Raw genomic sequence first — 27,727 nt, forward strand, 5'->3', positions numbered from 1 at the left:
CAAACGAGTGGGCGTGGCTTCCCCGTGCAGGGGGCGGGCGGCGCGTCCCAGGTGAGGGCCGCTGCGATTGGGTATTCGCTCGGGGGGCGGGAGCTCACCTGTGTGACGCGCGCGGCTGGGGCCGGGCCGGGCTCAGTCGGTAGGAGCCGCTCGCGGGGATGGGGCGCGCGGGGCTGCTGATGCTGCTGCTGCTGGCCGCGCTCGGCACCGGGGCCCGGGGCCACGAGGGGTCGGGGGAGCCCGCGGGGAGCCCCGCGCCGGGGCCGCCGGGTAAGGCCGGAGGGGACCTGGGGGCGGGGGCAGTGTGATAAGGGGCGTGGGTGCTGAGCGGGTGTGGGGAGTGCGCTGGGAAGACTTGTGGGGGGCGTTAGGAATGTGGGGGTCCGATCTGGGAGCATGGGTGAGAGATGTGGGGGGGAGCCCTGTGGGGATAGGGGTGTAGGCTGAAGGGGGGCCTTGCTCATTGGTTCCCCATGACTGTGGGGCCGGGGCGTGTGACCCCAGTTGCTGCCCTGGCAGCCCCCGGTCAAACCCTGGGGCCGTAGCCAGGGGTGTGGATCGCTTCCCCTCCCCCCGTCCCCAGCTCTGCTGCTGGGATTTTAACACCTGTTCAATGTCCTTCAGGGCCTGGCTTTTTGCCAGGGACTCCACCCCCGGCCCTGCCCCCGCCCGGGGGCTGCGGGAGCCTCCCTTGGCTGGGGCCTCCAGCAAAAGGGAGCCCGTCTTGACACCGGGGTGGGGGGTTCACACACCAGCCAGCCCACCCCGGCTTGGTGAGGCTTCCTGGAAGAACCGCCTGGCAGGGTGGTGGATGTTCCCTGGCGCTGTGCAGCCAGATGGCGGGTGTGTGAGTGACTCGCCTGGGTGGGGGAGCCCTCACAGCCACCGGAAGCGGACTCTGAGTCCCGGGGCACTGGCAGGGTGTTTGCGCTAGTGTCCCTGGCCAAAGGGTCCCCTCTGCCTGCTGCCCTCCCACCCCAGAAGTGGCTGCACCTCACTGAGGTTTGCCCCTGCCTTTACACTGCGTTCTCTGGCAGAGGGTCTCAAAGCTCTTTACCGAGGCTAGGCCTCCTGTAAGGTCCCTTCGCTGCCCCACTATGGGCTGGGACCCTGCTGTGCTAGGGGCTGTACAAACAAAGCAAAAAGGTGCCACCTGACCCAAAGAGCTGGTCTGCTGTCCCTAAGGCGGGGTGGTAGAGCTGGGACCTGAACCCAGGAGTCCTGACCCCCGCAGCCTGTGCTTTCACCACTAGGCCGAGTATCCTCTGTGTAGCTCTATGGGTCCCAGGATATTGGAGAGACAATGGGTGAGGTCGTGTCTGTTATTGGACTAGCTGCTGTTGGTGAGAGAGCCACGCTGGTAACAGAGATGGCCTCCCCCACCTTGTCTCTGGGCTATCCTTTCTGGCTCTAGCAATGGGCATTCTCACGCCCTTGCTCATCCCTGGAGGCGGCTGGGATCAGGTTTCTATAGGAGAGTTCCTGCCCTCCCCTCTAGTGACTTCCCGCCGTGGTTCTCAACCAGGGGTGTGCTTACCCTGGGGGGCGGGCAGGTCCGTCCGCTCATCTGGAGACTGGTCTAGTTTTACAACAGGCTCCATGAAAAGCCCTAGCACAGTCCCTACGCACTAAAATTTCACGCAATGACTTGTTTATACTGCTCTGTGTACTATCCCCTGAAATGGCCCTGTTTATATGCCAATCGCTTTACTGCATAATTATACGGTAAAAGCGAGAAAGTCGGCAATTGTTCAATACTCGTGTGCTGGGACACGTCCGTATTTTTGTGTCTGATTTTGTAAGCAAGTTTTGTTTAAGTGAAGTGAAACTTGGGGTACGGAAGACACCTCCCTCCCCGCCTCGCCCCACACTAGGGATTGTCAGCACCAGAACTAGTTGTTGGAGGGGCTGGAGGGAAAGGGACGATGGCGGGGCTCTCGGAGCTAGGATCAGGTTACCTGGGCCAGTCGCATCTGGCTAAGGGCAGCCCCAGGCAGCTGGCCATGGAGGGGCGCCAAGGCCCAGGCTGCAGGGGAGCCGAGCAGTGCAGACCCTGGGGCGGAACCGTGGCTCACAGGTGAAGAGGGTGCCAGTCGCTGCCATTTCCCTGGGGTACTGTGCAACCCTCTGTAACCCAGAACCAGCCCCCGCGGGGTAAAGATGGCTCCACTGCCCTGCTGCTCTGACTCTGTGCCGACTGAAGGTCATTGGCCTCCAGCAGGAAGCTTTCTGCAGCTTCCTCTCCCCACCCCACCTCCACCCTGTCAACAACACAACTTCCTGGTGAGCGCAGGCTGCTCTGAGGGCCCCGGCCTCCCACGGGTGAGCTCACCCTGCACCGGTGTAACCCAAGGGGTGAATTTAAACAGGGCTAGTTAAACGGGTGCAACCCTCAGGGTGGCTGCTCCGATTTGGGTTGAAGAACAGCTTGTTGCTGCTTAACCTAAACCTGTTCCCGCCAGCGAGAGGAAACCCGAGTGCTCACACGGCATCGCACTGTTTAACTGGACTTGGCTTTTAAATAGATATAAATGGCGTCGGTTTCCCTCCGTAGACAAGTCTGTTCTGAGGGTGTAACGTGCGGAGACACAGAGGGGCCCCGGGAACGCGATAGCTCCCCAGAGCTAAAACTGGGGGGTGGCAAAGATGAAGGGACTTGCCCTTCATTGAGGCCGTGTGGTCCGGAGACTCGGGACCTGCCGATTCAGGGTTGTCTGAAGAATTTCAGAGGGGTGCCGGTGAGGCCGAAGTGCGAGAGCATCACCGGGGTAGCCTCAATTGTTACTGGACACGTGCAGTCTGTGGGATGCTGAATTCACACACGTGGGGTGGGAGCCGGTCACCCTCCTGCACTCAAAGGGCTGTGAAAACATTGCTAATCGCATCTATTACGGGAGCGGTCTAAGGGCTGGCTGAGAACGGGCCGAGTGTGCGAGGGAGGGGCTGTACGAACACAGGCCAGGAGGCTCTCCTGCAGCGGCTGCATCTCCAAAGCTAGTGCCGTCGCTGTTCTGTGCCCTGCACAGCGCTTTCCTCCCGTGCGAGACGGCCATGGCTCAGGGGTTATTTCCCGTGTTTCTCCAGGCCAGGGCAGCTTGATTTCTGTCCTTGGGGCAGGGAAACTCGGTGGTGGTGGTGGTGGGGGAGGGGGTCTGAGTCTCCTTGTGCTGTTGTTTGCACTGTGCTGTGACGAAGTGGGACTGTTCTTACTGTTTCCTCTGAATAGTGTGGGGGTGCCTCAGTTTCCCCTAGGCAGTTCTTAAGTCTCTAGGGGGTGGGGTAAGGGTGTATGATCCTTGCAGAGCCCTAGAGGACAGGTGTGTGCAGGGGTCTGGACACAGACAATGGCCGACACCCTGTTTCCTGGCAACTGATGGCCTGGGCCCTTCCCCCCTGCAAGGTGAGAGCTAAAGGGCTGGAGAACAAAGGAATCCGGTGACCTCCTGGCCCGGGAAAGGGACAAAGCCCAAAGGAGGAGGGGCTGGAGGGAGTTTCAGTTTGGGGCTGGCTGGGACATGGAGTGAAGGGCAGACGTGGTTTTCTGGCTCACTGCCCCCCGAAATGGACCCGGCTGAGGGGTCCTGTTCTCTGCACCTACAAGCTCGGTGTTAGACCATGTTCCTGTCGTCTAATAAACCTTCTGTTTTCCTGGCTGGCTGAGAGTCCCGTCTGACTGCGGAGTTGGGGGGCAGGACCCTCTGGCTTCCCCAGGACCCCACCTGAGCGGACTCGCTGTGGGAAGCGCAGGGAGGGGCAGAGGAGGCTGAATGCTCTGAGGTCAGACCCAGGAAGGTGGAGCCGGGTGAGCTGTGTGTCCTGCAGACAGGCTGCTCCCAGGAAGGCGACTGCCCCAGAGTCCTGCCTGGCTTCATGGGGAGCAGTTCCAGAGCATCGCCCGGGGACTCCGTGACAGGTGCGAAGTGCCACCCTTCTGACACGGGTTGCTTCATGCCCGCTCTGCAATGGGTTAAACGCCTGCACAAGGCTCAGGGCAGCAGAAATGGTGCCCACGGGGCTGGCAGCTCCTCTGGAACCTGGTGTGTGACCCGCCCCTCCCCGGCTCGTCAGCCTTGCGTGCGCCAGCCATGAGTCATGAGGCCGATGTGAACTGCTCTCCTGAAACCACGGTGGCCTGGCTGGGGAGGGCGTGTGCCGGGGTCACAGCAAGGTGGTAACTACGCTGTTGCGTGCCCTGGCTGTGATGTCTCAATTGCTGGCCGGTCCCTGCCCGGTCCAATGGCAGGTCACTTGCTTCCGGAGGGGCGGGGAGGGGTGTAGGGGAGATGTGAGAAACTCCAGCAGGTAAATACTCACTCCAGTCCCGCCTCTCCATCGGCAGGGAGGAAGCAACTTGCATTTAAACTTGGGTGGGCACAGTGGAGTGGCCTCTGATGGGGCTAGAATTATTCTTTGCAATCGCCCCATTGTGCCAGGCGCTGTACACACCTAGGAGCTGCCCACGCCAGTGGGTCACAGGGCGACCCAGTTCCTGGCCCAGTGAGGTCACGGTCTGATCGGTGGCTCAGAACTTCCTCTCTCAGGTCCTGCGTGTCTGGGATTACAGCGACACACAGCTTCCCTCACACAGCTTCCCTCAGCGAAGAGAAGCAGAGCAAGCAGGTTCACAGCGCCTGTCTCCCCCCGCCCCTCCCTGTGTCTGAGTGGAGTGAATCATAGCTCCCTCTCAATGAAGCCCTCTGTTCCAAGGAAAGCGGGAGGAACTCGGTGTTGTCTAGACTGGAGGTGGGCCTCTTGCTGGCAGCGGGAAGTAAACCAGTGCACGTCTGGCTCAGGCCCTGCCTGCAGTGGGCAGTGCGTGGTCCGAGAGGATGCCGGCCTGGTGAGCTCGGGTGCATTGAACAAACCCCAGCCCCTGGCAGCTTTAGCCGATTAGCGCCACCAAGGAGCACAAAGTGTCACTGCGGCTCCCTTGCTGAGAGGGGCCATAGAGAGCAGGGATCCGGGGCTTTCCCATGTCTCCTGCCTCTCTGCCTTGCTCCACTGTGAGCTGCAGCGGGGTAGGGAGGGGGCTGAGCGAGCTCACCGATAAGGGCGCCTCTCTGACCTCACACACGTGGCTTGGGCGCCAGGGGCTTGAGCCAGCAGCCCACTGAGGCCAGTGGGTTGGATCAGGCCCTGGGAGGGGACTGCTTTGGGGCAGGGGGTGTCTCTTGGTTCGTCGGGGGGGGGCCCTGGTCTGGGACTGAGGCTCTGAGATGCTACCCCCATGTAAATAATGGTGCCAAGCACCCTCAGCAAACGGAGCGTCCGGGGGTTCGGGTTATTGCAGAGCTGCAGCTCCGGGGCGTGAGCCAGAATGAAACTGCGGGTGGCAGAGCCAGTCCAGCCTGTTCTGGGTCACCCAAGGCTCTGGCCGGAATAGCTTGTGCCGGGAACAGGTGCGCCGGTGTTCTCGGGGGGGCTCCAGTTGCCCTGCCTGGCAGCTGGCGTTCCTGGCACTCGCCGCGCTGGAGGAGTCATGGGAGGCTCGAGCCTCTGTTCCCCAGCTTCCTCCCCTCCCTGGCTCCCTGATCAACCAGCCGAAGGGCTGGTGCAGGCGGCCCCATGGAGGCCTTTGCCTGCCTTTCCTGGGAGCTGCATTAGGGGCTTGTCTTGTCGGCGTGGAAAGCTGCTTTGATCCCTTTGTTTTCTAACTCCTCCTCCTTCCTCTTCCCAGCCCCACGGGCTGAGGGGCCTGGGACAGGGACACTGGCTGAGGGGCTGGGCACGGAGACTTGTTTCATTTCTACCTGCCTTTTAAAGGTGGCTTACAAAGGGGCGGGGGAGGCCACTGGGCTTGAGTCTTTGCTGCTTTATGGTGGCTCGAGCCTGAAAGGGTTAAAATAAAGGACACCGTTGGGGCCTGGCTACCCCCTGGCTGGCCGGGGGCCTGGAGAACAGCAGGCTTAGCCTGCAGCAGGCACTTGGGGAAGGGAGGTCTGATGTACGGAGAGCCAAGGGGTTTTTATGGGGATCCCCCCGAGAAGCTGGGAACGCAGCGACTGTTAGCTGGCAGCCTCCCTGCCCCTTGTGGGAGGAGTGCGTTGTAAACAGGCCGGGACCTCGGCTCCTCCTGGGGTCACGGTTCTGTGGGAGAAAGCTGGTCAGGTTTGCATCTGGGTCGCTCAGGGCTGTTCCTGCGCTGGGGGCCGGTTGTGCAGCCCCTGGCGCAGGGGCTGGAGCTGGGATTGCGCAATGGTGATTTCTGTAAACGAGCCTGGCTCTGGCCAGGCGGGAGGGGCCTGGCTGTGGAAGCACTGCTGGCTCCTGGTGCCCTGGGTGTCTGACCGTGTTAAGGGGGGTTGACACCCCTGTGCTTCGTCCCGAGCAAGACGAAGGTGCTGGAGAGCTGGCTGGAGAGCTGCTTGTGGCCCCAAGGCTGCCCACCCGCTTTGCTTGCTGGTTTGGGAGAAGGCTCCCCTGGCTGTGTGCAGGCGCCTCGGGTACAGAGTTAGTCCGGACCTGGCCCAGACACTGACAGGGGAGGGGAACGGAGGAGACCTGCTTCCACCTGAAACAACACAGAAAGGAGGGCGGGCAAACCCCGAACAGCCTCTCTGAGCGTTTTCTGCTTTCCCCTCGGCCTCCTGCCAGGCCTTTGCTAAATCCCTGTTTACCAACCATGGAACCAGTCCTGGAACCAGGAAGCACTTGGAGGGTCTAATTTAGAAACTGCTTTGCAAGAAGTGCTGTGAAAACCAGAAAGCATTTTGGGGGCTCCACATGGGGCGGGGGGGCAGCCCCTCACCGTTACACGCAGCCCTGGGGAGAGCTGGGGTTCTCGGCCCGCCATAGCCCTGGTCCTGCAGCTGCGTGAAGAAACTGGGCCCCACCCAGCAGAGCAATGGCTGCAACGCTCTGGCCCAGTTCTCGGCCTGGCATCCCAGGCCGTCGCTTGCACCATGTGCAGATGCCCGAACCTCACTGCCCTGGGTGTGGGGGATCAGAGCCAAGGGCTGCAGCCCCAGTTGGGGGGCCTCGAACCTGAGCTCCGCCACCCAGGGCTTCAGCCCTGGGCCCCAGCGCGTGTAACGCCAGCCCCGGCCACCCCATTAAAACCGGGTCCCGACCCACCGTTTGAGAACCGCTGCCAAACCCCAGCAGATGGGACAGGTCTGAGCGGCGCTCGCTCTGCACTGGTTAGATGGCTGCCGAGGGGGGGCCCCCTCCGTGCAGTGTCCTCTCGGCTGAGCTGCCCTTTTGGGCTTTCTCCTGGCCACAGGAGGAGCTAAGGCCACTTCCTGACCCGCCACGCCGACTAACGCCCGGCTGGGTGGGCTGAGCGCGCGGGTGGCCTGCTGCGCTGACCAGCTGTCTGTAGGTTTCCCCGTCCGTCGGGCCGTCTGTGCTGTGCTCAGGCTGCCGGCCGCTCGGGTCCGGTTTGTGCCGCGGGGTCGGGCGCTTACGAAACGTGAGCTTAGCGCTGATGAGACGCTTCTGCTTTCGTCTCCAGAGCTCTGCCTCTTGCCCAAGGCGGTGGGCAGGTGCCGGGCCGCCTTCCCGCGCTGGTGGTACAATGCCACAAGCCGGGCGTGCCAGCGCTTCACCTACGGCGGCTGCGGGGCCAACCTCAACAACTTCCTGGCGGAGGACGACTGCCGGGTGAGGTGCGCGGCGGCCGGAGGTGAGTGCGCGGGGGGTCCCGCTGTCGTTTCGGGCTGCGGCCCCGTGTGGCCTGGCTGCTGCGTAGCTTGGCAGAAGGTCTAGGGGGCTGTGGGGTGCCCGGCCGCAGCACACGCCTGCCAGGCAGGGAGCATTAAGGCAGGGTTGGGGACCGAGCGGGAGCAGAAGGAGACTAGGGAAGAAACGTCTCTCGCCCCTGAGCTGCTCAGAGGCCCAATGGGCTCGCGGCGAAGGGGCTGGGACTCAGGAGAGTCTGTGCAACGGACAATAATCTGTCCTGGCTCCAGGGAACCTCGGCTGCAAGGCAATAGATCTCCAGGTGCGGTACCCATAGCCAGCGGGCACTGACGCGCTCTCCTCTAGCAGGCTGGCCTCGTGGAGGGGGAATGCTTGGCTTGTGCGTTTCGCTCTCAGGGCAGGTCTGACGTTAACCCCCCTTGATTTCCAGATGGGGAGGACGTGAACGAGATTCCGCAGGCCAGCCACAGAGTTGTGCAGAGTGCAGACGGTGAGCATCAGGAGCCCCTGCCGCTGGGGGGGGGGGGGTTTCCGGCTCTTCTGTAGGGACCAATCCTGCTCCCCACCCTGGGACAGAGCCCTCTGAGGGCTCTCCCAGCCCTGACTTTGATGAACAGGACATGCCGAGTGGCTCCTTGCTGGGGCCGGGCGCCTTTCCCTTGCATAGCATCGAGATAAGCAGCTGCCAGGAATGTGCCCTTCTGGTGAACCAGGAACATCTCATGGCGCATTGCTCAGCACCCTGCTGACTGCGGCCCAGCCCGGGTGAGCCCTGCAGCCCGTCTAGGCCTGGCGTGCCCCTTAGCCCAGGGCTTTGTGTGGAGCTGGACCGTGGGCACTGATGGTGGCGGCTCGACCCTCCCTTCCCAGTGACCGTCAGCTGCTGTTCCCCCTGGCCCCGGCTTCCCATTCCCTTGAGAGCGCGGGTCTGCATCTCAGACTCTGGAGTCCCTCAGCCCCTCTCTGGCTTCCCCCCCCGCCCCCTCCCCGAGGCAGGGAGAACGCTCAGGCCAGGGTCACTGAGGTCTCCTCCCCGCGGGGGCTGCCTCCTGCCCTGCGGTGAGTCCCGGGCTGCGTCCAGGGCTGGGAACCTTGTGCCTGGACAGCGGGGGCAGGACCCACCCCACCCGAGCCTGAATAAGCGGCCAGATATTGCTGGAGTAACGGGCTGGAGAACAATCTGCAACGGCCGCCATCGGCCCCAGGCTGCTCCTGTGTGACCCCCGCGGCTCTGCAGCATCCAGCCCGGTGCTCTGGGGCTGAGTGGGGGCGTTAAAGCCACCCGGTGCCCCTCCTTAGCGGGGCGCATGGGCTGCACTTAGGGCATTGGGCTAGGGCCTGAGACTGCCGGCTCTGCCCTGCCTCCCTGTGCCCTGGCGTGAGTCTCCCTGGGCCCGTCTGCAGAACGGGGGTGGTGGCCTGGAAGGACGGAGGCGCACGCGGGCTGCAGGGCTCAGTAGGGACCTGCCCTGCAAAGGGAGCCTGGAGCTGGTTCTGCAGCAGCTCTGGGTGCTGCATCGGCTGCCGCGAACCCCCCTGACATGCCCGTTTTCTCTCTCTCCCTGTCCCAGAGGAGTCCCCCGGGCGCGCCCAGCCGGCCAACAACACTTTCACCTACGAAGGTAACGTTTCTCCACGTCTCTGGGGAGGCTCGTCTGCCCCGTGGGCAGGGTGGTGAGGCCACGTGCCGGGGGTGGGTGTCCGGAGAACTGGTCACGCTGCCCCCTCGCCGAGCGGCGACTCGCGGGGAGATCCGAGCGGCGCCGGCAGGAGCGGAGACGAGGGGCTCGGTTCCCTGCGCTCCTGGGGCTGCGTCCGTCCGTCTGCTGCAGAGGCAGGACGGACGCTGGCTGGAGCAGGTGACCTGGGCCTGAACTTCCCTGGAGGTGGGTTCCTGAGCCTGCCCCGCTGGGGCGATGCACCGAGTGTGCGAGCCTAGGGAAAGCAAGCCGGGTCCTGCTGGGGCAGCGGTTCCTCTGTCCTGGGCTGCCGGGGGGGCCCCTTGATGTGCTGCCCCCAGGGGTGGGGGGGGAATAACCCTGGCCCCCTGCTCTAGGCGAGAGCTTTAACGCTGCTCCCTCACCCTGCCTGTGCCCAGAACGCTGCCTGGCCAAAGCTGCCACCGGCCTGTGCCGTGCCTCCTTCCCACGCTGGTGGTTCGACGTGGAGACCAAAACCTGCCGCCAGTTCACCTACGGGGGCTGCGGAGGGAACCCGAACAACTACCTGAGTGAGGCCGAGTGTCTGGCCAGGTGCTCAGGTGAGTGCGGCCCGGTGTGGGCCTCTGAGGGCCGGGCCTGACGCCCCGGCGCCGCGTGCCAAAGGGTGAGGAGCCGGGGCCAGTCCCTGGGCGACCTCTGTCCCTGCCCCAGCAAACCGCACGGGGCAGGCTGAGTGGCCGTGGCCGGGGCTCCTGGCGCCGGGGGGAGTGCGGGGGTAGAAGCAGGCTGGCTCACCGGCCTCTGTGGGCATCTCCTTGTAAGGCAGAGCTGGTGCTGTGGGGCAGGGAGTGGGGAGCCAAGTCCCTGTGTTAACGCGCTGCCCTGTCCCCCCACAGAGTCCTGTGCTGCGCCCCGCCTGACCGGCCCCTGCCGCGCTGCCTTCCCCCGCTGGTACTACGACCCGGCTGCGGGGGCCTGCAAGCAGTTCGTCTACGGGGGCTGCAAGGGGAACAAGAACAACTACCTGCAGGAGGAGCTGTGTCTGCGCCAGTGCAGAGGGGCTGCGGGTGAGGGAGATGCCTGCCCCCCGGAGCCGCTCGTTGGCCCCCGTGGGCGGAGGCGGGGGCGGCTCCCTGCAGCGAGGCAGGGTGTAGGTAGGGGGCGGGCTGGCTGGCTGGCGGAGCTCTGGGTTGGCCGGCACGGCCCTGGGGAATGCGGTTTGCGTGGGGCGCTGGGCCGGGCCCTCAGCTGACCCAGGGAGCTGCTCAGGGGGCTAGACAGGAAAGGGGCCGTCTAGGGCGCGGGCCGTCTAGGGCGCAGCCCGTCTCAACTCGCCTTTCCCGCTTGCAGGGGGTGCTGAGGGGCCGGAGCCGGGCGTTCACTCCACCAGAGGTAAGCGGCGCTCGAGCGCTCCGTCTGCCACGCGGTCTGGGTGGGATCCCCGTGGCCAGGCTGGGCTCCGCCCTGGGCCTGGGGCTGGGGACGTGGGCAGAGCTGGCCCTGGCTCCAGCTGGGGTCTCCCCACTCCTTGGCCCCTGCTGCTCTGCTCAGGCTGTGCCGGGAGGGGTCTGGCTCCGAACCCTGCGGCTCACTGGGCCTCTCCTCCCCACAGCGGTGGCCCTGGCCGTGCTGCTGGCCGTCCTCGTCGCTGTCCTGCTGGGCTCCGTGGTCATCTTCTTCGTCTGGCTGTGCAGGAGGAGCCAGGAGCTGTCCCTGAGTGTGCCCTGGAGCCCCCTGGACGACAAGGAGTACCTGATGAGCAATGCCTATACGCTGTGAGGCCGGGCGCCGGCCCAGGGGCTGCCCCTGCTCCGTGGGCTTCGGCCGCGTGTATACAGCAGAGAGCGGCACACGTCCGGAGAGGGTGACTCGAACCGGCACGAGCCGGGTCTGTAGGAATATCCCTGGGTGATAAACTCCCCGCGCCAGCAGCCGCTGCGTGTTTGTGCCCCGGCCACACGGGCGGGGCCTTCGCTGCACCAAGGGATCTTTTTGGTGTCCTTGGTTCCACTTTTTTAAACTTTTAAACTTTTTTTTTTACCAGAATAATTACTGTGAAAACTGCTAGTGGCAGACACCTGGGGTCTCAGACACCTGCCCACCCAGCAGGGCCTCGCTGGGGCTCTGGTGCTGTTCCTCTGCTTAACCAGCCTTTATAATCTGGGGGGGTAGGGAGGGGTGTTGTCTGGTTGGGAGAGATTTAAGTAGCCAGATCCACATGAGTGCTGGCCACTCACAGCCCATGCCTGCCTGGGGTGCTGTGGGGCCCCGTTCCCTAAAGTGCGGAGCGGCCGCTGGGAGGGGCTGCTCAGGGAGCTGGTGGTAGGATGTCCCCGGCATGGGCGTCGTGAGCGTCGGAGGTATAAACGCACGGTGGGTGCCCCACAGGCAGGGGGTCTGGAATTCTGTGAGCAGCCTGCCCAGCCCCCAACCGCCCCCCTCCGCTCTGCCTCCTGTTGCCACTGAGCAGCTGATTTGCCTGGGGGACCCCATCTCCCCCCAGCCCTTGCCTCGCAGGCCCCGAGGCACCTCTAGGGCAGCAGTGGCTCCTGCCCCGCAGCGCGGCACACACGTGGTGCTATGCTGGCTGTAACTTCCTGGTCAGACCTGTCCTGGCTCCAGGCACGCTGGTGCCATGGGATTGGGGTGGCAGCGCTCTGGGTGGGGTGGGTGACCCAACCCCTGGCCCTGAACCTGGCATAACAACAGGGGCCAGGAAGTTCCTGGGCTGGAGGGGTCCAGCACTGCCCTGTGGGTATCTTCACCCCCCCACCCCCCGCTTCCTAGGGAGGGTCTGAGCCGAGTCCTCCCATGGGCCCAGCCAGGCCCCCTAGCCCAGCAGCTGTGGCTGCAGCGCTGAGAGACTGGCCGCCTGCCCCTTGGGCTCCCAGGGAGTGGGTGTGTTAGGCCCTGTTAACTCTTCAGGGCTCTGCAGCCGTGGGCTGGGTGTGGGGCTGTCACCTGCCCTCAGGGCAGCCGGAACAGGGGCATGGGCAAGTCCATGCCAGGGAAGGCGCCCCGTTCCTGGGAGAGCAGGGTGCTCCAGCGGCTGGTACTAACCGGAGCTCAGTGCAGCCCACGCTCCAATGCCTTTCCATGGCGTAAACCTCATTGAAACACCCCAGGGACCGGCCTGGCTGGGTCTCCCCTGGGCCGGGTCCCTGGAGCGAGTTGTGTCCGTGGGGCACTCACTCCCCCACTCCAGCTCTGCCTCCGCTCGGTGTCTGACGCCAGCCGGCACCTGGGCTCGCCGCAGCCACCTGGCTCCCGGTACTGGCGGGGGTGGGCAGGGCCCGTTCTCGCGTCTGAGCCCCCTGTCGCTGGCAGTCTTTCTACAGTGTGGGGCGTGGAGCTCGCCGGGCGCTTGGCCGGGCTAGCTGTTAAATTGGTTTTTTACACTGAGATTTCTTTGAATAAAGGAAAGAAGGAAACCGGTCCTCTCCTGCGCCTGCCTCCAGCCTGGGCCCCAGCCCTACCCGCACGCCTGTGAGCGTCGCACCCGCTGTGGTTCTTTAATGGAGACGAGCTGAGTGCATGGGAGCGGACTTTCTCCTCCCCACTCCCCGCCCAAGACGGGAGCCGCTCTCCCATCCCCTGAGCGCTGGGAGACTCGGGAGTAGTTGGGGCCGAGCCTTGGCCGTTGTCTTCCTGCCCAGGCTGGGGGCCAGGGCCAGGTTGGGGGGCCACACAACCCGTCCAGGTGCAGTGACATGCAGAGCAGGGAGATCAGCCCCGGGAGTCCCTCTGTCTTGCCCAGGCTACTGCTCCCCAGGGCAGAGCCAGCTGCTAAGGGACACATGCCGTGGGATGGTACCAGTGCCGCAGCCCAGGGTTGGCAGGGCCCAGGGCTGGCTGAGCCCAGGGCTGGCACCGCGCTGGGTTAGCCTGGGTCAACCTGTGCCAGGCTTTGGGTGGGCACAGCTAAGCCAGCCTCGGACCTGGCCCCTTCGGCTGAAGCTTGCGGGCAGGGGCCTCGTGCCACGCCTGTGACACACGCTGGGGGGCTGCTGCAGGGCTCCCGGTGTGCTCACCAGTGTCTGTCCAAGGCAGAGCAGGGGGAGGCACCGGGCGCTGGGGGGGCAGAGCTGCCTGGGGGCGATGGGCAGGAGCATTGGTATAAAATGGAAACGAGGTTGGTGCCAAAGCTTTTATTTACACAAGACCCCGATGGGTCATGGAGGTGTCCAGGCCGCACTGCCTGGCTGTGTCCCTCCTCAGCCCCCCGGGGGCTCCTCTCACAGTGGAGGGGACCAGTCCCCTGGGTCTTTGGTGCCCATGGAGCAGGGTCCTGGGCAGAAGTCTCCACACCCACAATCGCTGCTCCCTGGTGCCCACGGGGGGCAGAGCAGAACTGAGAGCAGCCCTGAGGCTGCTCTAACTGCAGGGCCCAGCACAAAGGTGTACAGCGGCCTGCACCCCTGCAGAGGGGCTGGCTAACGGCCTTGTGCCTCCCGCAGCAGCTAGCTCCATATTTGCCCTAGCACACAGGGCAGAATCCCTGGAGGCCCCACAAAGGGGAGAAGAACCCAGGTGTCCTGGCTCTGGATCCCAGCCATGGCCCAGGCTGCCTGCACTGAGCCTGCAGCACCAGGCTGCCTCTGTACCTCAGAGAAGGGGGTAGGGGACAGCATCTGTGTGCCCCTGCCATGCTCCAGCAGCTGGGCCGAGTTCTGGCCCCGATGCCCTGGCCCGTGGCCAGGGTTCAATAGGGTGCCCGGCTGGCTTCCTGCAGCCTGCGCTGGTTCTGAGCCTGGCGGGGGCATGTGGCTCATGGGGGCGGCAGCAGGAGCCTCCTACCCTGGGATCCTCGCCTCTGACCTCGTGGCTCTGCAGTGGCCGAGCATCCTCCAGCCGCCTGGGGGTTCCTGGTGGCCAGGGACCAGCTGTGTGCTCGTCTTCCCCAGCCGCTGTGCTGGGAGCAGGTCTACAGCTGGCCAGGCCCGGCGCTGCTAGGAGATAAAGCCTGGGTCAGAGACGTTCGGCCCTTTGCGCTCCCGGAGCTGCAGAGCTGGATCAGGCCCAGCCCTGCTGTGTTAGCCGGACCATGGGCAATAGGGGGTCCCACCGGCTGTGCAGCCCTGGACACAGCCCCAGGTCTCCCCCCAGGATCACCCCGGCTTAGCGCTTGGCACAGGCCTGTTCTGCTGCCCTCGGGGGCCAACAGGGATTGTCTGCCGGGCAGGGGGAACGGTCCCAGCTGGGAGCTCCCGCCCTGGGGCTGCCCCAGGCCAGGGCCCCTGCTGCATCCACTGGCTCGGGGCTGTTCCTGGGCAAGCAGCCTGGGACCCCGAGAGTTCACACAGCAAAGGCTCGGTGCCGGTTCTGTACCTGAACGGCCGGGCGGGGCCTGGAACCAGCCGGTGCTCACCTGACGAAGATGTAGAGCATATGGCCTGGGTCAGAGACGAACACCCTGCAGCCGGGAACAGTCCGTCAGCCAGGGCCAGCGGGCCCATCCCCCTGGCCTCTGGGCCCCACCAACCTGTACTTTCCTCCCGGCCTCCCTGGGGGGTCAGTCCCCCTTTCACACAGATGGAGCTGCCCCAGGGGGCGGTGTCAGCGGAGGTGGTTCCTGAACCCAGCTCACGTGGGGCCAGGCCCGACCCTGCCTCGCTCTCCCCAGGGGGCCATGGGGCTTGGTCACAGGAGCATCCTGCTTTCGAGGCACCGGCTCAAGCCCCGCCGGCTGCATGAGGCACCCGCTGAGCCCGGGGAGAGCCACGGCCAACCCCTGCTATCGACTGCCATGGGGGCAACACGCCAGAGGGGTCTGAGCTTGGGGCAGGCTGAGAGCCAGGACTCCTGGGTTCTCTCCTTGGCTCTGGGAGGGGAGTGGGGTCTGGTGGTTAGCGCAGGAGGGTGAGGGGGCGGCTGGGAACCAGGACTCCTGGGTTCTCTCCCCCTGTGGATTCCCTGCCTGCAGCTCAGGCCACTCTCCTGTTACTTAGGCCAGCTCCGCTCCCTGCCTGGGCCCTTCGCCAGCTCCGCTCCCTGCCTGGGCCCCTGCCGTGGGGGGGGGCGGGCAAGGGAGATGCTGAGTCACTGGGGAGCAGCCAAGCCCCATGTTGCACCAGAGTCAGTGAGCAGCCTTGGGCACCCTGCAGAATTGGCCCCTCTCTGGGCAAAGAGCTGGGGAGGGAGACAACTGGCCCAGGGCCACCCGGACCCCTCGTAGCTCTACACTGGGGCAGGGCACTTTGCACAGAGTCTGGGGTGGAGCTGGGAGAGAACCCAGGCGTCCTGGCTCCCAGCCCCCTGCTCTGACCATCTCCCAGGCAAGGCTACCCGGGATTAACCTCTTGTGCCACTCCTGGGGTTTACTCAGCTCCTACCAGCTGGGGGTCCCGCTGAGCCGGGCCCTGGGCAACCCAACGGGGGGGAGAGTTCAAGGCCCATGGGCGGCTGTGTGTGTGGAGGTGACAGGCGGCTGGCCTGGCTGGGGGTGCTCACATGGCCCTGGCCCTGGCCCAGACGGGCCCCCCGCGGGACTCACCGCTCCCCCCAGTGGTAGAAGGCTCGGTCCTGGTAGAAGCTGCACAGGAAGAGCCAGAGGCTGATGGTCTCCATCCAGAAGATGACGAAGAGGAACCAGAGGGAGGAGAGGAGGAAGAGCTCACACGCCATCCTGCCAAGGCAGAGGGAAGGTGCTGGGACGGGCAGCTCCGCACCCCGGGCTGGGGGCAGGCGCCAAGCCCGCACCGGGCAATGGCTGGGGGCCCAGCACGCAGCGCCCCACTTCGCACAGAGCGAGACCCGAACCGGGGCCCCTTCGATGGCGCTACCAGCGCCTGCCCACGCGTGTGCTCGCACGTGGCCCCAGCGTGTGCGGGGCGCTCTGCCCACCCCAGGCTGACGGCTCTGTGCGGCCCTGGGAGCTCTCCCGGCCCCGAGCCGGGGGGCGGCGCTGGGGCAACCGGGTCGTGGGGCCACAGGCTCCCGTGGGGCTCCCGGCCTCGCGGTTCGCAGTCGGTCTCGCGGCCCAGAAGGCCAGGGCAGGAGACCAGCGGGTCTCAAAGGGGATTAACAGGGAGGCCGGGGGGTCCCTGGCAGCAAGCGGCTTCCAAACCCCTTTGCACCCAGGACGGGGCGATCGACAGGGGCCCGTGGGGCGGCCCCGTGACCCATCACTGATGCCCCCCCCGGCAGCCTCGGGCACGGGGGGGGGGGGGGAACGCTGCAAGGCAGCGCCGGGCTCCTGCGGCCTGGGGACAAGGGAGGGTGGGGGGGGACAGGGAGACTTGCGGCCCGAGGGGTTCGTGCTCCAGACCCCAGCTGCCCTCGCACCAGGGCACAAACACGTGCCAAAGGGCATCACACGAGCGTCCTCACCGGGCGCACCAGGGACACGCGCTGACCCGGGGCAGAAAAAACACAAACCGGCCAGTCAGGTGCCCCCCACCCCCAGCCCTGCCCTCCCCTCCCGGCCCTGGGTCCCCCCGCCCCCACCCCCAACCCGCAGCCCCCTCCCCTCCCGGCCCTGGGCTCCCCCCACCCCCGCCCGTGCCCCCCGCCCTCAGCCCTGCCCTCCCCTCCCGGCCCTGGGTCCCCCCGCCCCCGCCGGTGCCCCCACCCCCAGCCCCGCCGCCCCCTCCCCTCCCTGGGTCCCCCCGCCCCCGCCGGTGCCCACCACCCCCAGCCCCTCCGCCCCCTCCCCTCCCGGCCCTGGGTCCCCCCGCCCCGCCGGTGCCCACCACCCCCAGCCCCTCCGCCCCCTCCCCTCCCGGCCCTGGGTGCCCCCGCCGGTGCCCCCCACCCCCGACCCGCAGCCCCTCCCCTCCCGGCCCTGGGCTCCCCCCACCCCCGCCGGTGCCCCCGACCCGCAGCCCCTCCCCTCCCGGCCCTGGGTCCCCCCACCCCCGCCCCCGCCGGTGCCCCCCACCCCCAGCCCCGCCGCCCCCTCCCCTCCCCTCCCAGCCCTGGGTCCCCCCACCCCCGCCCGTGCCCCCCACCCCCAGCCCCGCCGCCCCCTCCCCTCCCCTCCCAGCCCTGGGTCCCCCCACCCCCGCCCGTGCCCCCGACCCGCAGCCCCTCCCCTCCCGGCCCTGGGTCCCCCCACCCCCGCCCCCGCCGGTGCCCCCCACCCCCAGCCCCGCCGCCCCCTCCCCTCCCGGTCCTGGGTCCCCCCACCCCCGCCGGTGCCCCCACCCCCAGCCCCGCCGCCCCCTCCCCTCCCGGTCCTGGGTCCCCCCACCCCCAGCCCCGCCGCCCCCTCCCCTCCCGGCCCTGGGCTCCCCCCGCCCCCGCCCGTGCCCCCGACCCGCAGCCCCTCCCCTCCCGGCCCTGGGTCCCCCCACCCCCGCCCCCGCCGGTGCCCCCCACCCCCAGCCCCGCCGCCCCCTCCCCTCCCGATCCTGGGCTCCCCCCCCCCGCAGTCCCGCCGCCCCCCCGGCCCCGGGCCTCACTCACCCGCGGCACCGAGCGGGACCCGGGAGCGGCGGCGGCCTCTGGCTCCGGGATCCCCAGACCCGCTCGGGCTCCGCCTCCCCTGGGTCCTAGCGCCGCCCGCACCGCGGCGGGCGCTGAAACCGCCCAGGGGGCCGGCAGGTTCCCCCCCCCCCGCTGTAAAACTCCGGCCAGGGGGCAGCCCCCGGGCACAGGACCCCCCAGGGGGTAACCCCCCGGCTGCTGCCCCGGGGGGGGCCCACGGCACAGGACCCCCCCCGGGGGGTAACCCCCCGGCTGCTGCCCGGGGGCCAGGCCCGGGAGCCCCCCCCAGGGCGCGGCGTCGGCCCTGCCCTGGGCCCCGGCGACTGTCGCGCCCTCCCGGGCCCTGTGTGAGACCCGCCGGTCTGGTGAGTTGGGTGGGGGAGGGCTGGGAGCCCGGACGCCTGGGTTCCCTCCCCCCGCGCTGTCTGCGACACGCTGGGCCGCAGGCGGGGACGAGGCGTTTGCAACCAGAGCCGGGGGGTGACCCCCTCCCACCCCCACCCCCACCCCCACCCCCAGCCGTGGGGCGCGGCCGGGCATAAGCTTCGCTCGGTCCCGCCCTGGAGCTGCCCATAAAACCCAGCCCGGCCCGGCCCCGCCGCGACTCGGGAGCGTAATGGACTGTAACCGGGCGGCGGGTGAGCGGGGAGCCCCCCCAGGAGCCAGGAACCCGCCCGGGGCAGAGACACCCGGAGCCCCCCCAGGAGCCAGGAACCCCCCCGGGGCAGAGACACCGGGAGCCCCCCCAGGAGCCAGGAACCCCCCCGGGGCAGAGACCCCCTAGAGCCCCCCCAGGGGCAGAGACCCCAGGAGCGCCCACGGGGGCCAGCCCCCCCCAGCAGAGACCCCAGTAGCCCGCCCCCCCGGGCAGAGCCCCCCAGGTCCGGTCTTCCAGGTTCCCCCCTGCAGGTGCTGAGTGGGGGCCCCCGGCGCTCCCCAGGCTGGGGGTCGGGTAGGCGCGGAACAGGGCCCAGTGCTGGGCGCTGCAGGGGCGGGGGAGACATCAGCAGCCCAGCACAGGGGCCCTGCCTGCCCCGCTCCCTGACCCCTGTGCCCCATAGCCATCCATGGGGGAGGGCTCTGGGCTGGGCACAGCCTGACCCACTCTTCTCTGCCCCGCAGCTGTTGGCCCGGACCTCAAGAAACATGAGGAAGGGAAGAAAGTGGGGCACCCCACCAAGCACAAGGTATGGGGGGGCAGGATTCAGGGAGCCAGGGTGGGGTCAGGGCAGGAATCAGGCCCCATGTCTGGGGGTGCTCTGGGTGGGGGAGGGGTAACCACTCAGGGTGCCTGGATGGGGGGCACCTGCTCTGGGCATCCCCCCATGACCACTGCAGCGCTGACTCTGCTGCAATGCTGGGGGCCCCCTGGGCCTGGGGGGGGGAGCCTGGGCAGGAGCCTGGGCAAGGCTGAACCTCGTCTCTCTCTCAGGACGAGCACGGATCCTCCTCGGACTCCAGCAGCAGCTCCAGTGAGAGCAGCGGGGAGCACCATGGCAAGGTAGGGGGTGAGGGGCCAGGACCCCCCGGGGGAAGGGCTGAGATGGGCACCCCCCTGAGCAGCTCTGCCAGCCCAGCCTCCTCCTCTCCCTCCCCCAGCGCCTGCTGCTGCCACCATTGCGGGGGGGTTCTGAGGTTCCCCACAGTAGGGGGGGGACAATGGGGCTGAGCGTTAGAGGAGGGGGGGTTGACACTGGGGGCCAGGACTCCTGGGTGCTCTTCCTAGCTCTGCCCCAGCCCCATGCGGTGGGGATAAGCAGAGCGCCCCATGCCAGGGGAATGGGGGCATCTGTTCCCCACCCAGGTGCCAAGGGCCCCCTGCCAGCAGACAGCCCCACAGCCTGTTCTTGCTGGGAGGGTACATGGCCAGCAGCCCCTGCAGGGAGCCTGGTTCCTGGCCCTGTTTGCCCAGGTCTGGGGGCCATCCCAGCCCCCCAAGGGCACTTGGCAGCTCCGCTGCCCGCACACTGATAACCACAGGGCTGTTGGCACCCCGCGGCCCAGCCTGGGGCTAGAATCCAGCCTCTGCTGCTGTCAGGGCCAGAGGGCGGCCGGGCGGGACCCACAGCCCCCAGGGCGTGCGCAGCCCCAGCTGCTGGGCAGAGCAGGGCTGGGACTGGCTGCAGAAAGCAGCTGGCTCTAGCAGGCGAACACGGTCCTGGAGGGTCAGGGCCTGGGCCCGATCCACCGGGGAACAGCGGTGGATCACGGCAGCAGAGCCTTGGAGATTAGAGACCCCAGGGGACCAGGTGCTGCCCTACCGCAGGAGACCGCCCCGCTGCAAGCTCCGTCTGAACACACCAGATGCAGGGAGGAGGGAAACCGAGGCTTGTGCAGGCCAGGGACAGAGCCGGGCTCTTGGGGAGCCCGGGCCCTTCCCCCCCTTACCCCCCTGCTCTCCCCGCAGCCCCATTGCCCAGGCCACGAGCACAAGAAGAAGAAGAAGGAGAAGAAGCTGAACAAGGAGAAGAAGCCAAAGAAGGAGAAGTCCAAGGAGAAGAAGAGCCACTGATGCCAGCACCAGGACTGGCTGCGTCTCGCCCACACGGCACACCTGGCGCTGGGCAGAGACCCGGCCCGAGAGCAGGGCTGGGAGGAGAACCAGCAGCTCAGCCAGGCACCCGCTGCCCTTATCTGTCCCTTTGGAGCCTGCCCTTTGGAGCCTTAATTGGAAATAAACAAGGGTGGGTCTGAGCTTGCCCTGCAGATGCTGTGTGAGGCAGGGGATTATTAGCCTGCCCTAACGAGCAGGAGCCTAGGGCAGGGCCAGCCCAGGCAGCTTCCTCCAGGTGTGGCCTGACCCACAGAACAGGTTCTGAAGGGGTCAGGAGAAGGTGGCAGGAGGTGCTCTCGGCCCCACCTGCAGGGAAGGGAACAGCAGCTTGGCAGGTGGCCCTGGGGAGGCGAGCGGCCCCCAGCTGCAGAAATGTGGAGCAGCTCCAGGCTCTCCAGCTTCCTGCCTGCACTGCAGCAGACCTGGTGTGTGACAAGCCAGCCAGATGCGGCAGGTGCTGGGGAGCAGCCGCCCCGCTCAGGGCAGGAGCAGCAGTGGCCAGAGTGTGGGGCTGGGGAGCAGCCGTACACCCAGCCAGCTCCAGTGTGGACAGCAAATGGGTGCTGGTGCCCTTGGGGACGCTCCAATTGCGCTCCTGGGGGCCAGGCAGTCTCCCTGGGTGTCCCCGCTGCTGGCTACGTGAGTGCACCCCCCATGCACTGAGCAAGGCCCCAGTGAAGCCAGCACACGGAGCCACCATAGCTACTGTTTATTGGCTTGTGGATACAGAGGCTCTGAGGGGGTGGCTCAGGCCGCATGCAGCCCCGGCGAGGCAGCCCTGACACGGCCTGCCCCCCAGCCGCAGCAGAGTAACTGAGAAACCACCAGGCAGCAGCACGCATGCATTAACATGCACCCGGGGGGGGTGGGGGGTCTAGCAAAGCTGGGGGACACCTGCCCAGGCATTAGCTGGAGCTGCAGGAAGCCAGCCCTGAAGGTCAGTGACAGGAGGCATTAGACCGGGCAGGGGGGCCTACGTAGCACCAGCCCAAAGGCCGTGTCCAGGGCAAGACTGGCCCCAGCGGCCTGGGCCCCAGCCTGGCAGCCGCCCCCGGCCAGCACCAAGAGAAACAAAAAACAGCTGTTGGTTCAAAATGGCCAGACAGTCAGACATGCCCCCAGCACCCCGTGAGCGCTGGGATGCCCAGCCTGGAGGTGGGGGCAGCTCCAGGCAGGAACGTAGGCTGGCATTTCACATGCAATACTAGCCCCACCCCAGCAGCTTGGTGCAGAACCAGGCAGCCCCCGAGGTGGTGCAGGGGGCAAGGCTGGCCCACATGGAGCTCCAGGCAGCTGGTTCTTCACGGCCCTGCAGGAAGACAGCTGCCCACGGAGGAGGCACTGCAGGGTAAGGGACACCCCCACCCCTCAGACACTGCCCAGCTGAGGGTCCCACCCCTCCACAGACACTGCCAGGGCAGAATCTGGGATCTCCCGAGCTGGTCCCATTCTCAGAGACAAGTCACTTGGAATATGCCAAGCTCCAGCTGCCTCCCCCAAGGGCAGCGCCTCCCCCGTTGACAGCGAAATCCCTTCCACACCCCAGATTGGGGCCCTTAAACAAAACCCTGCAGTGTCTCTTTACTAAAGGGCTAAACCCATCAGAGAGGGAACCCCGCCCCAGGATCCTGGCCAGGAGCCCCCCCACACCCCGCTAACCCTAACACAAGGACGTCACCGCAGCACAAGCTGGAGCGGACACGGCGTTGTTTGACCCCCGCCATCAGCCTGCCTGTGAACAGGCCCCAGGCAGGGAGCGCGGCTGAGGAGCGAGGGGCAGGGTCCCAGGCAGCTGGAGAGGAGATGCATCAGGGAGGCCCCATCACCTGACGAGGTGGAAGGTCAGCCAGTACATGAAGAGCGGCTGCAGGGCGGCGATAGCCATGGTGAGGTACATGCGCAGCTGGTTCTTGGCCCCCCGCACCAGCACGCCCTCCGCAGCCGCCTCCGACAGGATCTTCAGCCGCAGCGTCCTGATCTGGGGGGAGAGGGGAGAGCGCTAGGCCAGGGCCTGGTGGGAGCAGCCCTGGGCCACTGGCCACATGGCACATGCTGCCGCTTCTTCCCCACCCAGCCGTCCAAGCCCAACGTACTGGGCACCGCTAGCCGGTTGGTCCCCGGGACAAGGGCCCGGCATGGGACGCTCTCCTCGGCTCCCGCATCCAGAGAGGAAGCGCAGGGGAGACGCTGATACTACGGGGCCCGGCACCAGCAGTGCGGCCCCGAGGTCAGAACAAGCCAAACCAGTAGCCAGTCCCAGAGCTAGACCCCACCCCATGACTGACCCAGGCCACCTGCCCCATCGCCGCAGCCGGCCCTTACCATGAAGACGAAGATGGAGAGGCAGCACCAGCTCAGCAGCAGGTGGTAGCCAGTCTTGCCGAAGAGCAGGCCGGACACGATGCCGACAATCATCCTGCCGCAGGAGAGGCACGAAGTGAGCGGGTGTGGGGTGCCACCCCTAGCCCTGGGGGTAGCAGATCCGTGCCACCAGCACCCCCTCCCATGCCAGGGCCCTGGCCCAGCACCCCACTGCAGCGTGGTCACTCACGGGGTGGGGGGAGGGACACGTTCCCAAACGCATCCCCCTGGCGCTAATTTCATTTGACAGAGATCTGGACCCACACCCAGAGTCACGCCCCTTTAACTCCACACACTGCGCATCTGTGTCAGCACCAGAGCGCTGCTCCCGCCGGGTCTCCCAGGAGACCCCAGCCCCTCTGCCACTCAGAGACTGGGGCATGATCCCCTCTCCCTGCAGGGCACAGGACTGGTCTCCTCCCCCCATTCGAGTGCGGTGGTTGCAGCTCCAGGCCGGGGAGGGGCCAGCACTCACCCGACATACTTGTACCCCGAGAAGGCGACGAGGTCGATGGTGGTGAGGTCCGTGTTCACAGTCACCAGGTAGAGGCTCAGCAGGATGGCCAGCACCTCCACGATCAGCCAGGCCAGGGCCGAGCTGGCCTGCAAGCCCAGGATGTCAGGAGAAAACCTGCATTCGCACGGGGTCAGGACGGTCAAAGGGCACCAGCTGGGACTGGGAGGGTCAAAGGGCGCCAGCCTGCTGATGGGCGAGTTCCTGGCAGCCTAGGCTTGGCAGGACCGACAACGCTTCCCATGCAGCCACCTCCCAGCTCCCAGGGGAGCCTGCAGGCCATTGATCAGCGGAGCACGGCCACATGCTGGGCACCAGCAGCAGGGTCAGGCTGACTCTCCGTGGCCAGAGGGAGGGCATGGGGACGCAGAGAGCTCCTGTACTGCTGGCTAGAGGCCACCACAGAACGGTCTGCTCCAGGAACAGGAGCATGGCGTTCCCAACTGAGACACCTGGGAAGGTGGGGCCAGTTCAGGCTGGGGTTCCCCCACTCCCACTAAAATCTCCCACCTGGAGGGCATTCCTGGAAAGGATGTGGGCACTCAGCAGGTGCCAGTTTTACCTGGTCAAGCTTCTGTTCACATGGATCAGCCTGACCTTTGGCGCCGCAGCCAAAAGCTCAGCTGTATCCCGGCGCAGGGTCTGGGAAAGAGCCCACCCCCAGCACGAGGCTGCTGCACCCCCCCCCTCAGGAGAACCACATGCAGATGGGGCAGATCCGAGTCCTCAGGACAGCACAGACCCAAGGCTGCTGCTGTACCTGGGGACATAGACACCAGCTTCTCCTGGCGCCGGTGGGTGCTCGTGCCACCCCTGCCCCACCCCACTCCCATTCCAACCCCTTCCCCAAAGTCCCTGCCCCAACTCCGCCCCCTCCCTGTCCCTATTGGGCCCCTTCCTCAAATCCCCGCCTTGGCCCCCCCTCCCCGTCCCCCCCCAGTGCACCACATTCCCGCTCCTCCCGCCTCCCTCCCACAGCTTGTTTCGCCATGAAACAGCTGTTCCGCAGCAGCAAGCGCTGGGAGAAGCAGGGAAGGCGCGCTCAGGGGGAGAGGCAGAGGTGAGCTGGGGAGCTGCCAGAGGGTGCAGAGCACCCACCAAATTTTTCCCGTGGGTGCTCCAGCCTCGGAGCACCCACGGAGTCGGCGCCTATGCCTGGGGAGCACTCTCCTCACCTGTTCTGGGTTCCCAGTGCTAAGCCAGCCACCAGGATGTACGTGATGAAAGCCATGACTGCGAAGGAAAGAGACACAAGCTGGTGAGTCCCAGAGTCACTGCTCCCATGCAGAGGGGACCAGTCCGGCCCAGGGGATAGGGAATGCATAGATCTCCCTGAAAGGGCACATGGGAGATGCCAACCTGGGCTACTAAGCAGAGCCGAGAGGGCTCCCAATGCCCACAGGAAACTCCGAGACGGGGGAGGGAGTAATTCTGCTACCTTTACTCCCGAAGAGTTGGCAACAGCAGAATAATTCCCCCACCATAGCCAGGCCGCTCAGCTTCCTCCTGTAGACAAGGCCTCGGAAACCAGGGAAGGTTTCAGGGAGCAAACTAATCTATATTGCTGCTCGGATCCACGGTGACCTGTGCAACTTTCAACCTCCCATGCAAGCACCCCTGAAAGTCAGGCCATAACACCCAGCGCCCAGTGCTGCATTTGCATGGCTAGGGTCTGCGGGACTCAGCCTACAAGCCCGGAAGGACGAGGGCCTGCCCTCTGCACGGGGTCAAATCAGACCACGCGCTGCTGCCCAGCAAGGTACCTGGAATGTAGAGATCAGGGGCGTTGATGTCAAACCGTGGTGCTACAGGCGTGTCCTGCTGGTATCGCACCTGCCAGTCCTGCCAAGAGACACTCCTGTGAGGGGAGCCCCAGACACCCAGCTGCTGCAGAGCCAGAAGGGGTGAGCTGGCAAGGGAGGGCAATCTCTGCATGGTGCCCATCCTCCCGAACCGGCCTCACAGTACGAGCCAGCCAGGAAGCTCGTTTAGCGTTAAACCCAGGCCACCCAGCGAGCGTCCCTCGGTGCGGCACTCAGCAACCAGGAGCCAGCACCCCGGGGCCAATCGCCCTGCACTGGAGAGTCACTTATGTAGTGTGCGGGTCTGGGGGTGCTGCATCACCCTGAGCCCTGCCGGCAGCATGGCCCTACCGCCAGCGTCCCCCCTCCCATGGGCGTTAAACACTACAGCAGAGTGGTTGTAAGGGGCTGCAGAATGGGCCCTGTGGAGTCAGACTGACCATCCAGAGAGTGCGCCCCACACCAGGGAGCGGAGCGGCCCTAGATGGGGACGACACGCACAACCCTGTATGCGCAGGAGGTATGTAATTGCAGGGAGTCCCTTTTGGGACACCACTCAGACTTAGGCGCCGGCTGATTTTGGAGGTGGATGGTGGAGGTGACGTCCTGGACTCTTCAATCCTCCATTTGAAGTTTGCAGGCCAGAGAGCCCTTTGCAACAGCCATCACCCAAGCTGCTGACGAACAAGGCCGTGGCTCCAGTTACCCAGCTAGGTTCAGCCTTTCTGGGCTTACCTGGTGCATGAACGGGAAGAGAAGCAGCCCCAGCTTCTTGCCCACGTAGACAGTGTCCACGGCAAAGTAATATTTCAGCTTAGTCATGGGGATGAAGCGGTCAATCTGAAAGGAGAGGAAAGCAGCTCAGGGCACAGGGGGGCGGGAATGTAGGATGGGGGGCCCCATGTGTGGGGGGGAGCACCAAGTGCAGAGCAGGGGGCATCACAAGGAGAGGGTAGGGTCAGAGAGAAGCAGCCATTGCGTCTTCTGTCCCAGCAACGGGACAAACTGGAGGCCGCGCTGTGGATGGGACGTCTCCCCCCGCTCCCCTCCCCCTGGCCCCACACTCACGTTCTTGTCGACAATCTCCTTGCTGTGGCTGGCCAGGGTGCTGCCGTAGGCCATGGCAAAGCTGGACATGGGCTCGGCTAAGAAGGAGCCCTGTGCAGGGTAGCCCACAGGGGGGGACTGCGGGGCAGTGTAGCCCCTGCCCAGGGCACTGGAGCTGGTGTCGTCGAACAGCTGGTGAGGATCAGCCATGCTGGAGGAGGCGGCCGGCAGCCGGCGCTTGGAGGCTGCGAGAAGGAGACAGCAGGTGAGTTGGGGTGATGGGACCCCAGGGCACAGGGACTTGGCACAGGGGGGCACCCCCACGCGATCGGCTTAGAGGCTGGAGAAGCTGGCTCTCCACAGCCCCTTCAGCCACGGGCCTCTCTGCTGGGGCTGCCCACGAGGGACCCTCCAGCGATGCCGGCCGTGGGGGGGAATCCCCGAGACAGCCAGCCCCTGGGGACAGGGCGAGACACCCCCAACCTCACCCCACCAACGGGCTCGCAGGCAGCAACTGCCAAAGGCCACTGCAGGGAGGTGCCCCACGGCCAGGGGGCCTGAACCCGCCCCCGACACCCCCTCGCTGCCCCTCCCCCCAGACAGCCCCTAGCCCCTCCCTCCAGACAGCCCTTCGCTACCCCCCCGAAACCCCTTCGCCACCCCTCCCCCCGGACACCCCCTCGCCCCTCCCCCTAGACAGCCCCTCGTCCCTCCCCCCGGACACTCCCTCGCCCCTCCCCGCAGACAGCCCCCGACACCCCTTCGCCACTCCCTCGCCCCTCCCCCCAGACAGCCCCTCGCCCCTCCCCCTAGACAGCCCCTCGTCCCTCCCCCCGGACACTCCCTCGCCCCTCCCCCTAGACAGCCCCTCGTCCCTCCCCCCGGACACTCCCTCGCCCCTCCCCGCAGACAGCCCCTAGCCCCTCCCTCCAGACAGCCCCTCGCCCCTCCCCCCAGACAGCCCCCGACACCCCTTCGCCACTCCCTCGCCCCTCCCCCCAGACAGCCCCTCGCCCCTCCCCCCAGACAGCCCTTCGCTGCCCCCCTGACACCCCCTCGCCGCCCCTCCCCCCTCACCCCCTCGCCCCTCCCTCCAGACAGCCCTTCGCTGCCCCCCTGACACCCCCTCGCCGCCCCTCCCCCCGTCACCCCCTCTCCCCTCCCCCCAGACAGCCCCTCGCCCCTCCCCTCAGACACCCCCCGACACCCCTTCGCCACCCCCTCGCCCCTCCCCCCAGACAGCCCCTCGCCCCTCCCCCCAGACAGCCCTTCGCTGCCCCCCTGACACCCCCTCGCCGCCCCTCACCCCGTCACCCCCTCGCCCCTCCCTCCAGACAGCCCTTCGCTGCCCCCCCGACACCCCTTCGTCACCCCTCCCCCCGGACACCCCCTCGCCGCCCCTCCCCCCAGACAGCCCCCGGACACCCCCTCGCCCCTCCCCCCAGACAGCTCCCGGACACCCCCTCGCCGCCCCTCCCCCCGGACACCCCCTCGCCGCCCCTCCCCCACTGACGCTGCCGGAGCCCCCCGCCGGCGCCGCCGTCCGGGTTCATCTCGCTCCGCCCCGGCGAACTGTCAGCCGGGCCTCGCTGCCGCTTTAAGGGAAGCCCCGCCCACTTAGGGCCAACCGACCAATTGGAGAACGGCACTGTTCGCGGGCGCCGCCAATCAGCGCGCGCCGCCGCCGCCCTGCCAATCACGGGTCGAGCCGCGGCGTCAC

At 66.6% G+C, this 27,727-nt stretch overlaps 3 protein-coding genes across 11 annotated transcripts; 2 read left to right on the forward strand and 1 right to left on the reverse strand.

Annotated features, from left to right (window-relative positions):
- Positions 1-110: 110 nt before the first annotated feature.
- SPINT2 (serine peptidase inhibitor, Kunitz type 2) lies at positions 111-12,733 on the forward strand. Of its 5 annotated transcripts, none has more exons than XM_037884369.2 (8): positions 112-270; positions 7,454-7,624; positions 8,072-8,131; positions 9,213-9,263; positions 9,740-9,901; positions 10,199-10,369; positions 10,653-10,694; positions 10,915-12,733. In XM_037884369.2, the coding sequence occupies exons 1-8, from the start codon at positions 159-161 to the stop codon at positions 11,079-11,081; spliced, it is 936 nt and encodes a 311-aa protein (XP_037740297.1). In that variant the 5' UTR covers positions 112-158; the 3' UTR covers positions 11,082-12,733. The 5 variants fall into 5 exon arrangements, with proteins under 5 accessions (XP_037740298.1, XP_037740297.1, XP_037740299.1 ...); XM_043534550.1 differs by lacking the exon at positions 112-270 and adding an exon at positions 3,858-3,913; XM_037884370.2 differs by lacking the exon at positions 9,740-9,901 and having other exon boundaries at positions 111-270.
- Positions 10,766-27,658, reverse strand: YIF1B (Yip1 interacting factor homolog B, membrane trafficking protein). Of its 2 annotated transcripts, XR_006287202.1 has the most exons (10): positions 27,521-27,658; positions 26,029-26,252; positions 25,696-25,800; positions 24,922-25,000; positions 24,334-24,391; positions 23,120-23,275; positions 22,606-22,699; positions 22,047-22,261; positions 15,229-15,234; positions 10,766-10,782 (listed from the first exon to the last, which is right to left on the reverse strand). XR_006287202.1 is itself a non-coding variant. In XM_037884372.2 (8 exons), the coding sequence occupies exons 1-8, from the start codon at positions 27,558-27,560 to the stop codon at positions 22,106-22,108; spliced, it is 912 nt and encodes a 303-aa protein (XP_037740300.1). In that variant the 5' UTR covers positions 27,561-27,658; the 3' UTR covers positions 20,978-22,105. The 2 variants fall into 2 exon arrangements, 1 of the variants encoding a protein (XP_037740300.1); XM_037884372.2 differs by lacking the exons at positions 10,766-10,782; positions 15,229-15,234 and having other exon boundaries at positions 20,978-22,261.
- LOC119564351 (ADP-ribosylation factor-like protein 6-interacting protein 4) lies at positions 15,363-20,423 on the forward strand. 4 transcript variants are annotated; one of them, XM_037884374.2, is made up of 4 exons: positions 15,363-15,946; positions 18,852-18,916; positions 19,162-19,230; positions 20,137-20,423. In XM_037884374.2, exons 1-4 carry the CDS (start codon positions 15,859-15,861, stop codon positions 20,239-20,241), a joined length of 327 nt encoding a protein of 108 aa, XP_037740302.1. In that variant the 5' UTR covers positions 15,363-15,858; the 3' UTR covers positions 20,242-20,423. The 4 variants fall into 4 exon arrangements, 2 of the variants coding, with proteins under 2 accessions (XP_037740302.1, XP_037740303.1); XR_006287203.1 differs by lacking the exon at positions 15,363-15,946 and adding an exon at positions 15,966-16,690; XR_005223139.2 differs by lacking the exon at positions 15,363-15,946 and adding an exon at positions 17,723-18,094.
- Positions 27,659-27,727: the final 69 nt, after the last annotated feature.

Source organism: Chelonia mydas, chromosome 23, assembly GCF_015237465.2.
Source record: "Chelonia mydas isolate rCheMyd1 chromosome 23, rCheMyd1.pri.v2, whole genome shotgun sequence".
In the NCBI taxonomy this organism is placed as follows: Eukaryota; Metazoa; Chordata; order Testudines; family Cheloniidae; genus Chelonia; species Chelonia mydas.

Bases quoted from the DNA above. Each gene is read 5' to 3' on its own strand.
- SPINT2 (XM_037884369.2), top strand. From the start codon at position 159: ATGGGGCGCGCGGGGCTGCTGATGCTGCTGCTGCTGGCCGCGCTCGGC. The intron at 7,625-8,071 runs GTGAGTGCGCGG...CTTGATTTCCAG, and splicing joins GAGGTGCGCGGCGGCCGGAG to ATGGGGAGGACGTGAACGAG. The intron at 10,370-10,652 runs GTGAGGGAGATG...TCCCGCTTGCAG, and splicing joins CCAGTGCAGAGGGGCTGCGG to GGGGTGCTGAGGGGCCGGAG.
- LOC119564351 (XM_037884374.2), top strand. From the start codon at position 15,859: ATGGTCTCCATCCAGAAGATGACGAAGAGGAACCAGAGGGAGGAGAGG. The intron at 15,947-18,851 runs GTGCTGGGACGG...TCTGCCCCGCAG, and splicing joins CCTGCCAAGGCAGAGGGAAG to CTGTTGGCCCGGACCTCAAG. The intron at 19,231-20,136 runs GTAGGGGGTGAG...CTCTCCCCGCAG, and splicing joins GCGGGGAGCACCATGGCAAG to CCCCATTGCCCAGGCCACGA.
- YIF1B (XM_037884372.2), bottom strand. From the start codon at position 27,560: ATGAACCCGGACGGCGGCGCCGGCGGGGGGCTCCGGCAGC. The intron at 25,001-25,695 runs GTAAGCCCAGAA...GTCTCTTGGCAG, and splicing joins TCTTCCCGTTCATGCACCAG to GACTGGCAGGTGCGATACCA. The intron at 22,262-22,605 runs GTAAGGGCCGGC...CTCTCCCCCCAG, and splicing joins TCTCCATCTTCGTCTTCATG to ATCAGGACGCTGCGGCTGAA.